At 36.1% G+C, this 12,422-nt stretch overlaps 1 protein-coding gene across 1 annotated transcript in view; it reads left to right on the top strand.

Moving 5' to 3' along the window:
* SP3 (Sp3 transcription factor) overlaps positions 1-12,422 on the top strand; it is a 50,220-nt gene that overhangs the window by 1,981 nt on the left and 35,817 nt on the right. The window contains exon 2 of the mRNA XM_014547026.1: positions 9,194-10,622. Coding sequence (XP_014402512.1) covers positions 9,194-10,622 — 1,429 coding nt within the window. The remainder of the gene's footprint in view (positions 1-9,193; positions 10,623-12,422) is intronic.

Raw genomic sequence — 12,422 nt, 5'->3', positions numbered from 1 at the left:
CGGGCGCCCTTTCCTGCTCCTCCACAGACTTGTGTGGGCCTGAAGCCAGCCCCGGCTTTCCTTAAATTGTCACTGCGGAACCTCGGTTCAGATTCGCTACAAAATGAAGTCTGCGAGGGCGGGGGTGGAAGGCTCCAAAATGGATGTTTGAGTAATTCATATCACTGCTGGAAACTCCTTCCCAGCACCACGGCGTTTTCAAGCACAGCCTATCGGCCATGGATAGTAGCAGCCAGAGGCAGTGTCTCCAGTTCTTAGTGTGTTGAACCTGGAGCTTTTTCGGTTGGAAGTTACTAGATCTTACTGATTTAAACCGTAAATCGTTAAAAAATAAAAAAGAAGGAAGGAAGGTTTACTCTTTGAATTATGTTTTTGTATGCAGGAGTGGATACTTTGAAGTGCTTTTTTCAGTGACCATTCTAAATTGTCGAATTTTAGTTTTTGCAGACTCTTATTTTGCAGTAATTTTTCGTAAGTGGAATAAGTGAAACATTTAGCGGCTGCTGAAGTCGCTGAAGTTACTTAGATAATACTTTGGCTTTTGAAATTGAACCTGAATACCCGTGTTAGAAACAGAAGTACATGTAAGAAGTTGTACTTGCATGCATGCTAATGCACACCATACTTACACAGTTGAATTTGGCTTGTAAGGCCGTCTTACTGTCATTGCTAGTCTGATGGGACAGGGTAGGTGCTTTTTTGTGGTGTGTCTGGAGCAGGGGGAGGAGCTGACGTGTTATCTGAGGGCTTAATTCATATGATCTAGGAAAACAGCTTTTAGCACTGTTGCTTGTGACTTTTACATTTGCTGGAATCATTGCTGTTGCATTAGTGTAACACGTAGATGTATTTACTTATTAAAATAATTCAAATATTTCCCTTTGAGGTGGATTATAGGACTTGATTTGTGTGTAGTGATACTTGGAAGTAGGCACAGTAGACAAAAAAGTTTGATATTTGATATAGTCTGCTGGAAATTCTTAATATTTCTAGGCGGTAAAAGTGAAGCTAAAGTTAAGCTATGTTAAAGGTTGTATTTGTAATTTTAGTGCTTCAAATTATATTGTAGAGAGAGATGAATGGTTTTAGTGTCTTAAAAGTATGATTTTTAAGTTTTGTGCTTTTGTAAGCAGATTAAAATGTAAAGGCATAAAATTATGTTTGTGTGAGCCATTGTTACTTTTAAACAACTTATGGATTGATAAACCTTTTTAAAGAACTACGTCTCTCTAGCTCTACAATGACAAGACAAATTGGAACCACTGCATAAGTAAAATTGCAAGCCAGATTGCTTCTACTTACCTTTTTAATATTTTCAATTAGAACAAAAAACTTTTTGTAGCTGTAACTTACCAAGTTTAGGTGTCAGCTCACCAGTGGGGGAGGGGAGAAGTAAAAGGAGGAAGTGAAGGTGAAAATATGTATATGTACATGTATATGTGAATCTTACATGAATCTCAGTCCCAGGAATGGAATATTATCTCCAACTTTAGCCTACTCTGGCCATATATCACTTGTAGAAAAGTTGTTTCCATGCCTCTTCAACTCATACTCTGAACTACTAAATCTCTACTGATATATATTTCCCTATAGATGAATATGAACTAGAATCAGTTGCAGCATTTTTTTTCTTTGTATGTTTGGTACCTGTGCAGAAAATTTTTCACTGAGTAAAATTGGTAAGACTGGCTTGAATATGTTTGCCTTAGGAAATGGGAAAATTATTTTTCTTGTTCAAATGAATTTCATACATGTACATCTTGGAAAATGAGAATTTAAGTGATTTTATGGGTAATTTTTTTCCACCTGAAAATGTTATTAATCATCTGCTTTAATTACTCAAACTACTGGGAATCTTGAGATATCTATAGAGAGCTTTATTTTTGTAGCAGTGTTTCTTTAAAATTCTTGTTTTGGAAGAATTTTAAATTTACAGAAAAGTTGCAAAGATGGAACTTGAGGGTTTACCGTATTCCCTTCATCCAGCTTCCCCTAATGTTAATATAGCCATGGTACGTTTGCCAAAACTAGGAAATTAACAATGATACAGTATTATTAACGACAAATTTTATTCTGATTTTACCAGTTTTTTCAGTAATGCCCATTTTCTGTTCCAGGATCCAGTCCAGGGTACTACATTGCATATAGTATTATTATATTTAAAATCAAGTGAAATACATGCATTTCAATTTTATGCCAGTTTAGTTTGGTATTTTAGGATTAAAAGGTTATTAAAAAGCCAATCACCTGCACTAGAGATTTGCTTTAACTATTTCAAATTTAGAATTTGTTTTAATATGATATGGGTTCATCCTGGATCCTGGCCAAGAATGGATACCCTCAGTACTGTACTGAATAGATCTAATCACAAAGCAATCTCACCTGTATTGCTGTACACCAGGGACTCCCAAGGTTGGTTTGATGGCAAGGCTCTTTTCTACTTTATTATTAAAAGTTGTGTAGTTAATTAAAAAAAAATCTTTATTGTTGAAAGTATTACATAGGTCCTCCTTTTTTTGTGTAGTTAAGTTTTGTAATAAATCAGGGAACGGAGTAAAGTAGACCTTTGTGAAATATTAACTTACCTGTTTTGTGTTTGTGTGTACTTATGGATTATTAATTTATTTCATTTGTACTGTAGTGTAATAAGCTGAACAAGTACATACTATAAAAGTTGTTGCCTGATCTTCACTTTAGGTTGTAAATTTAGTGTTCATTAATTTAGTATATACATGTTGGTGAGCTAAAAAATGAACAATAGCTTATTTTTTTAAAAGAGGTTATTTTTACCATTACTTAAAAAGATCTACATTGTCATTGTAATGAATTCATTGAGTATTTGTTTTTATTTGAAGTCTGTTTGAGTTCTTTAGTGTTCCTTGAAGATTTCAAGAAACTTGAGTATGTACTTACCTAAGACTGGTTTTTCGTTTGTTTCTACCTTAGCTTCATACTTTCTTGTTTCTGGTTACACTCTTTGCTTGCCGGTTTGGCTTTCATATAAAGCCCATTTGTGGGAACTGAGAAGTTAATAATCCTTTTCAAATGCTATGCAGTAAGTGGTGTGAATTTTTTCTTTTTCCCTATCTACAGGTATCATCTGAGAAGATAAACCTTTTTTTTTCTTTTCTCTCATCCCCAAGTCCCCACCTCCATCCCATTTTTATGCCTAGTTGTACTGGAGAATGCCCTTGTAATGAACTGCTGTAGTAGCGTTTCAGGGCTACTCTGGGTTGTGGTCCTTTCACTGTGTAATTATGTGTTTATATGCAGAAGGAACCTTAGAGTACCTTACAGTTACAACTTTTTACAGTAATGCCAACTTCCACCTAAATATGGGAAGTATTTAGATAGTATTTTGTTTGTTTGTTGTCAAATGAGAATGTTAAAGTTACTGAGAGAAACACTGGTGGATTTTTCTTTTAGTGTGAAGTTTATGTAAAGGGTTGTCTTGATCCTAAACCAAATACTAGTTCTTGCCTGGGTTATGTGATTTTATGCTCTCTCTTCCTTTGTTTTTTATAGTATTTCCAGATAGCCTAACAGCAGAGTTTTTACAGCTCTTTTTGCTCTTAGATGATTTTCTAATTTAGCCCTTTCCCTTTTGGTATCTAGAGTACTTTATGTCTTTTAGTGGTATGCTGCTGATGAAATTTCTTACAAATGAATGGTCTTAGTAGGCTTTGTAGTTTGAAATATCTGGGACTTATTCATTATGGAGTTATGGAAATAAATAGGTTTAAAATTGATGTAGTTTTTCACAGAAGACTAATATCTCAGGGTCAGTTTTATCCATTTTTTCTATCACTTTCTTTGCAATGGTTTTAAAATAAGATACCTTTAACTATTCATTCAACAAATACCTACTGATCTTTGATCCAGGAGTTGTGCTAGTCATCTAATGGGTGTTTTTCAAATCTGTCCTTAAAATTTTAGTAATCATAATGATGCCTTAGGATTGTATAATGCCTTATAGTTTGTAAAGGTTAGCAGTTTTGATTCTTACAACCCTCTAGGGCAGTGGTTCTCAATCTCCTGGCCCTTTAAATACAGTTCCTCATGTTGTGACCCAACCATAAAATTATTTTCGTTGCTACTTCATAACTGTAATGTTGCTACTCTTATGAATCGTAATGTAAATATCTGATATGCAGGATGGTCTTAGGCGACCCCTGTGAAAGGGTCATTCGACCGCCAAAGGGGTCGTGACCCACAGGTTGAGAACCGCTGCTCTAGGGTAATATTTTCCCCATTTTTAACAGAAGTTCTTCTCTAAATCACACACAATTCTACAGTTCTAGCTAGGACCAGAACTCAGTTATGAGTTCTTTTCGCTAGCGCAATATATTCCTCTTTCCCCAGCACAATCTTAGCTTAAATCATGGAAGTCTAGTAGTTTTCTGATTAAGTATTTTTCCTCATTCCGTTTAAAAAAAAAAAAAAAAGAACACAGCCCTGACTGAGTGGCTCACTTGTTTGGAGCATCGTCCTGTGTATCAATCAAAAGGTTACAGGTCCGATTCCCCGTCAGAGGACACACCTAGGTTGCAGGTGTGATCCCAGGTTGGGGCCCGGGTTTGGGCTTGTAGGGGGGCAAACTGATCGTTTCTTTCTCACATTGATGTTCTCCCTTCCTCTCTCTAAAAATCAGTTTAAAAAAGATTCTGTAGTGAGGTTTTAGAAAATTAGCATTTAGTAAATCTTTTAAAACTGTAAGTTATTTCATTAAAGAAAAACATTTTTTATTGCTTTCTTCTTCTTTTTGTTAATCCTCACCCAAGAATATTTAGAGAGTGGAAGGGAAGAGGAAAGACACAAAGAGAAACATCAATGTGAGCGAAACACATTGATTGGCTGCCTCCCGCATGCCCCGACCAGGGTCAGGATTGAGCCTGCAACCGAAGTACAGGCCCTTGCTCAGAATTGAACCCGGGACTCTTCAGTCCAGGGCTGACGCTCTATCCACTGAGCCAAACCAGCCAGGGCTTATTGCTGTATTTTTTTTTTTCTTTATTAAATTATCTCTTGCTGTTCCTAGCTATCCCTCCCCCCCCCACAGGCTTGGGCTAAATAAACAAATAAACAACATTAATAAATGCATAAATACATAAATAAATAAATTTTAATCCTCGCTTGAGGACATTTTTTTCCATTGATTTCAGAGAGAGAGGAAGGGAGGAGGAGAGGGAGGGAAGTTAGGGAGGAAGGGAGAGAGAGAGAGACAGACAGACAGACAGACATTGATGTGATAGAGAAACATCAATTGGCTGCCTCATGCATGCCCCGCAACTGGGATCAAACCCGCAACCTGCTTATGTGCCCTCTCCTGGAATCCTCTACCCTTCAGTGTAAGGGAGGATGCTCTAAACACTGAGACACATGCCAGGGCATAAATATTTTTATATGTTTTTCACTTTATTAAAAAATGTTCAAATCATTTTGTCCTAGATTTGGGGATTTCCCTTTTTTTGGTAGTTTCTTTTTTGGAGGAGGGGATTTCCCTTCAATTAATGACCTGCTTTGTTGGAAAAAAGTGGTACTACAGTTTATTTTATTTAGCTTCTGGAGAGGGAGGAGTGTGCTTGGGTAGTATTTACTCAGAATTGTCATTTGAGTAGTTGTATTTATTTTCAAAGAATTTCTTGACTAGAAAGCTGTTCACTGATGGTTGAATATCTGCCCTGTTATTTTTCTGTGAAAAGAATACATTATATGCCATAAGTTAACTTTTAAAAAGATGATAAAGGGTCTAAATGCTAGCATTATAAAGTTAATTTGTATCTGAGACACTATATTCTTTTATATAAGTTAAATAATTGTAAATTTAATGCTAGTCAGAAAAAAATTCAACAGTTGATTCTTTAAAGGTGATCAATAACCTTAAGATAAGAATTGGTTTTTAGACATACTGTACTGCAGGTTTCAGTATAAAGTACAGATTAACATATCTTTAGTTTATTTAAAATGCCAAGAGAGACAGAAATGAAACGTGAATTGTTACTTTAACATAAGGAAAGATGACTTAACCTTCTAATTTCTGTACCAGATAGAAGTTGAATGATGTGTGACATTAATGTTTGGTGCTTCATTTTAATAAGTTTAATAGATTTAAAAGATTGTATTTATTTATTTATTTATTTTTATTTTTATTTTTTGTTTGTTAATCCTCACCCGAGGATATTTTTCCATTGATTTTTAGGGAGAGTGAAAGGGAGAGGGAAAGACAGAAACATTGATGTGTCTTACATCGATTGGTTGCCTCCTGCACGAGCCCACAACCAAGGTACGTGCTCTTCACCGGAATTGAACCCCGGACCCCTTGGTCCTCAGGCCAACGCTCTATCCACTGAGCCAAACCGACTAGGCAGGGGTCCTCAGACTACGGCCCGCGGGCCACATGCAAATACAAATATTGTATTTGTTCCCGTTTTGTTTTTTTACTTCAAAATAAGATGTGTGCAGTGTGCATAGGAATTTGTTCATAGTTTTTTTTTAAACTATAGTCCGGCCCTCCAACGGTCTGAGAGACAGTGAACTGGCCCCCTGTTTAAAAAGTTTGAGGACCCCTGGACTAGGGCAAAAGATTGTACTTAAGTGATCATTGTTTTAGTTCAGGCTTAGATGTTTGTACTGGTCCCACAGTTTCTCTGCTTGTACTCTCTTCCTCCTTTCAGTCTTCTTCACTGGGCCTTAGTTTATCTTTATAAAACAGATCTGATTGTACCTTTTATAGCTTTCATTCACTGTCTGCAGGATAAAGTCCAAACTCCTTAGCAGAATCTACAAAGCCATTTACTGCAGGTCCTGATAAAAATGTCTAGTCCTGTTCTCCTTTTCTCTGAATCTGAACCTTTTCTGGATCCTCCCTTGAACACCAAACTACATGTTTCTTTTTGTCTGTGACTTTATTGTTTTTATACCTTTATTAATTCCTCTGTCTCTATTTCCTAACTACCCAAAGCGAATTATTAAATTTTATTCTAAGGTTACTTTAAATATAACTTATGTGAGATATTTGTTTTTTAGTCTTTTATGTTCCCAAATAGTGTTTTGATCATATGGCTAGTATATACTTTTCACATATAGTAGCATGTATGTGTATGGCTGCTTGGATAGATTGTGAACCATTTGATGGAAAAGATTGTGTATTTCATGGGATTACTCATATGTTTATTTCATTTTGACAGATATGCACAAATATCTTGAATTGTGTCATTAATACTGTGGTTTTATTCATTGAAATAATATACTTTTAACTGTGCTTCTATATGAAAATTAGGTAATGAGTTTCTTTAAACTTTTAAGATCTTCTGGTTCTGTGATATTTGTATTAAAAATGTGGAATGGGTTATGTTGAGAGAACAGTATTTGTCTAACCTTTTTTTATGGTCACAGACCCCTTTTGAGAATATGTTTAAACCCTAGACAGAGTATCCTCCCCTCCCCCATTATACTTTTCACTTTCTCAAAAAGTTGGTATGCTATTAGAGGATTCAAAGATCCTTTGAAACTCAGGCATGGATCCTATATGCGTATGCTCTCATTGTCTACTGATATGTGGTGTTTTAGGAAATCACATAGATCTAGAAGGAAGTGGGATAGGAATCGTTTTATTTTGATGGTAATTAATATAGGATTTTATTCCTCATGTCTTTATCCCTGGTCTTAGTGGGAGACAGTATGGTATAGTATTTAAGGGCCTGGGTTCTGGAGTTTGACTTGGCTTAGTTTTATATCTTGTCTTGGCATTTGATAGCTCTGTGATTTGTCCCTCAATTTTCTCCTCTGTGAAATGTGAATAATGGTAACACCTACCTCAGGATTGTTGAAAGGAATAAATAATAAAATCTCATAAACCCCAATTAGAGTACTTGGCATTTAAAAAAACACCCCAGCTCAAATGCTAGACGTTACTGTTACTATGCCCTAAAAAGAAATCTGTCCTTTGACATTGACATGTAGGATTTTATTGCTTTTTCCTTTTCTACACTGGTGTTTTTCAAATCTTATTTTTAAAGTATTGGGATGATATCTGAGTTTCCAACAGGTCACAGATTGCAAAATGTAAATGCTGGGCACTTTACTGTAAACTTAAAAGAATACTAGGTAAAGCCACAGTTTATATCCTCTGGCTCTTGGATGTTAGAAAAACTTTTCAGATGGGGTGACTTTGCCATGTAGTCATGGGGCAATAACCTTTCCTCGTTAAATTTTTAAAGATGTCATTTTTTTAAAGTAATTCATGGGAAAAATAAAGAATTGCTAATAGAATATCCCTAGCCATGAGTTTGCTCTGGAGTGCATTAATACATGCCATAAAAGAGTTGCTTTAATTATTTCATTAAAGGTTTAGATCAATAATATACAAATCTAATTCACATGGTTTGATAACACTGCACTAATGTTTCTTTTTTTCTCATATATAATGCACCTGATATTTTAGTGCACTGTATATTTTTTGAATTTTTTTCAGTGTTTGAGGTATGTCTGGTTTGAGCTGTTTATACTTTTTTTCTAGCCACTTCTATTATTATTATTTTTTAAAAATATATTTTATTGATTTTTTACAGAGAGGAAGGGAGAGAGACAGAGAGTTAGAAACATCGATCAGCCGCCTCCTGCACATCTCCCACTGGGGATGTGCCCGCAACCCAGGTACATGCCCCTGACCAGAATCGAACCTGGGACCCTTCAGTCCGCAGGCCGACGCTCTATCCACTGAGCCAAACCGGCCTCGGCAACTTCTATTATTTTTAACTGCATAGCATTAGAGATCATAGATGAGGGAATAAAAAATCAGTTAATGGTCATAAAGCAAAGACTGCTTACTGAAATTTTTTCCTGCTCAAATAGCATGGGTTATTTTTACAATAAAAAAATTGGAAATGATAATTATTATAGTTTATTTTCTGAAATTTTTAAGAGAGAGAGAAGGGCGGGGGGAGAGGAAGAGAGAGAGCCTGAACTCAGACTATCAAGATCGATTTGTTGTTCCACTTAATTCGTGCATTCATTGGTTGATTCTTGTATGTGCTTTGATGGGGGATCGAACCTGCAACTGTGGTGTATCAGGTGATGCTCTAACCAACTGGCCAGGGCTGTAGGTTTTATAGTACTGCTTCTATATTTGAACTCCACTGTGTTATTAAGATAACTTTTATTTTTAGGTAGTAGGATTTATATCAATTTTTAGAGTTTTGAGGACTGGTTTAACTCTACTACAAATATATATCTCAAAACAGTTTTTGTTTTCTTCATCCAGACAGGTGATTTGGCTGCTGTACAGTTAGGAGGAGCACCAAACCGATGGGAGGTTTTGTCAGCCACACCCACAACTATAAAAGATGAAGCGGGTAATCTAGTACAGATTCCCAGTGCTGCTACTTCGAGTGGGCAGTATGTTCTTCCCCTTCAGAATTTGCAGAATCAACAAATATTTTCAGTTGCACCAGGATCAGAGTCATCGAATGGTACAGTGTCCAATGTTCAATATCAAGTAATACCACAGATTCAGTCAACAGATAGTCAACAGGTTCAGATTGGCTTCACAGGAACTTCAGATAATGGAGGTATAAATCAAGAAAGTGGTCAAATTCAGATCATTCCTGGCTCTAATCAAACCTTGCTTGCCTCTGGAACTCCTCCTGCTAATATTCAGAATCTCATACCACAGACTGGTCAAGTCCAGGTTCAGGGAGTTACAATTGGTGGTTCATCTTTTCCTGGCCAAACCCAAGTAGTTGCTAATGTGCCTCTTGGTCTGCCAGGAAATATTACCTTTGTACCAATCAACAGTGTCGATCTAGATTCTTTGGGACTCTCGGGCAGTTCTCAGACAATGACTGCAGGCATTAATGCCGATGGACATTTGATAAATACAGGACAAGCTATGGATAGTTCAGACAATTCAGAAAGGACTGGTGAGCGGGTTTCTCCTGATATTAATGAAACTAATACTGATACAGATTTATTTGTGCCAACGTCCTCTTCATCACAGTTGCCTGTTACTATAGATAGTACAGGTATATTGCAACAAAACACAAATAGCTTGACTACGTCTAGTGGGCAAGTCCATTCTTCAGATCTTCAGGGAAATTACATCCAGTCGCCTGTTTCTGAAGAGACACAGGCTCAGAATATTCAGGTTTCTACAGCACAGCCTATTGTACAACATCTACAACTTCAAGAGTCTCAGCAGCCAACCAGTCAAGCCCAAATTGTGCAAGGTATTACACCACAGACAATCCATGGTGTGCAAGCAAGTGGTCAAAATATATCACAACAGGCTTTGCAAAATCTTCAGTTGCAGCTGAATCCTGGAACCTTTTTAATTCAGGCACAGACAGTGAGCCCTTCTGGACAAATAACTTGGCAAACCTTTCAAGTACAAGGGGTCCAGAACTTGCAGAATTTGCAAATACAGAATACTGCTGCCCAACAAATAACTTTGACACCTGTTCAGACACTTACGCTTGGTCAAGTTGCAGCAGGTGGAGCCCTGACTTCAACTCCAGTTAGTCTAAGCACTGGTCAGTTGCCAAATCTACAGACAGTTACAGTAAACTCTATAGATTCTACTGGTATACAGCTACACCCAGGAGAGAATGCTGACAGTCCTGCAGGTAAGTCTTAAGTCATATTGTAACCATAGATAGGTTCAGTGATTTGTTAATATGTAGGGAAATATTTTGCTTTAGATGTTTATCAGTATCTGTCTTTAGAGATGTTACCCTAAATTTGTATGAAAAGTAGACATCAAAGTGTCTTCCAAATTGTTCATTGAAATTTTGTAGTTTTTGAAGTCAAAGATTTATTTCTCCATTATGCCAGTATATTTGTAGTTTTTCCTTACTCAATTCTGTATTTGTTTTCACATCTGATTGGTGTTGTCAGACATTACAAAATTTGTATTTGGCAGGTAAAGTGTCTTGGTCATCCTTGGTGTGATGTAAGTTCAGTGTTTTCTGCACTATATCTAATTGGGGAATCTGGCATAGTAAAAACATGTTACTGTTGTCTCAGCCAGTAGCTAGCTAGCTGTGTGATTTTGGGCAAGTTACTTTTTCTCTTGCAAAACTCAGTTTCCTCATCATGTAAAATTGGATTGTTGGACTAAGTAACTATATCTAAGTTAGCTTCCCAGACCTAAAATTCTTTGGTTCTTTGATAGTTTATTCTTATAAGTGTCTAGTGGGCTTTGAACTTAGTTGTGCTAGACATGTTGTTATAGTATGGGGTAGAAATTTCAGAAGTCTACTCTTTTTTTGTGCAAGAATTAAATAGTATAGTTTTAAAAGAAATGCTATGAACATTATGTGTTATAATGTTTATTTAGATAACATCTTACTCTGTTGTACTAAATCCTTTTACTCTTCTACTTTAATGTGTTTTTTTTGTGGAGATTTTAATTTTTTTTTAATATTTAAATTCTTACCTAAGGATATGTTTTTCATTGATCTAGAGAGACAGGAAAGAAGAGAGGGGGCAGGGAAATGGGGAGAGAAAGAGAAAAACATCAATGTGAGAGAGAAACTTTGATATTTTACTTTTCATATTTGAGAACCTGCAACCTGGGTATGTGCCTTGACTGGGAATTTAACCGTCAATCTTTTGGTGCACAGGAGGAGCTCAATCAATTGAGTAACTCTGGCAGGGTGGGATTTTGTGGAGATTTTAACCCTCCATTTAGTCAGTGATTCTAAATTCTTAAATTGGGATGCTTAAATTTAATATTTATTTATTTATTTGTTTGTTTATTTACATTTAATTTATTGAAATAATTTCCATCACAATAAAGACTACTTTTTTTTCTTTTGAAAAATTTGCAATATATGCTTAGAAAATTGGAATTGTCTTAAAGCCTCAGGTCTGTTCTTGGACAGCCTTTAATTGCACTTGAGTCTTCTAAAGCTGTGGTTTAGAGCAACAGTTCTCAAAGTGTGGTCTGTGGACCCCTGGGGGATGTCTATGACTCTCTTAGAGGTCCTTGATGTCAAACTACTTTTCATAATAATACTGAAGTTATTTGCCTTTTTCATTGTGTTGACATTTTCCCGATGGTGGCTAAAACTGCTTATGTCTTAGCACAAATCAAAGCAGTGGCACAAAACTATACTAGTTATATTCTTTATGACATTGCACTTGCAGTTAAACACGCATTTCACTGAAGAATTATCTTGTTAAACTAGTCTAAATAGTTATTTTTACTAAATCTTGAACCTTGAGTGTGAATGTTTTTTAAAAAATAGTAGCTTTATTGAAATGTAAGTCACAACCCATAAAATTCACCCTTTAAAGTATACAATTCAGTGATTTTTAATATAGTCACAGACATGTGCAACCATCACCACTATCTAATTTTAGAGCATTTTCATCATTCCCCCCCAACTCCCATATCTGTTAGCAGTCACTCCTCATTCCCC

Source organism: Myotis brandtii, unplaced genomic scaffold, assembly GCF_000412655.1.
Source record: "Myotis brandtii unplaced genomic scaffold, ASM41265v1 scaffold112, whole genome shotgun sequence".
Taxonomy (NCBI): domain Eukaryota; kingdom Metazoa; phylum Chordata; class Mammalia; order Chiroptera; family Vespertilionidae; genus Myotis; species Myotis brandtii.
The sequence above is the reverse complement of the archived record's forward strand: the minus strand, read 5'-3'. Positions and strand labels throughout refer to the sequence as shown.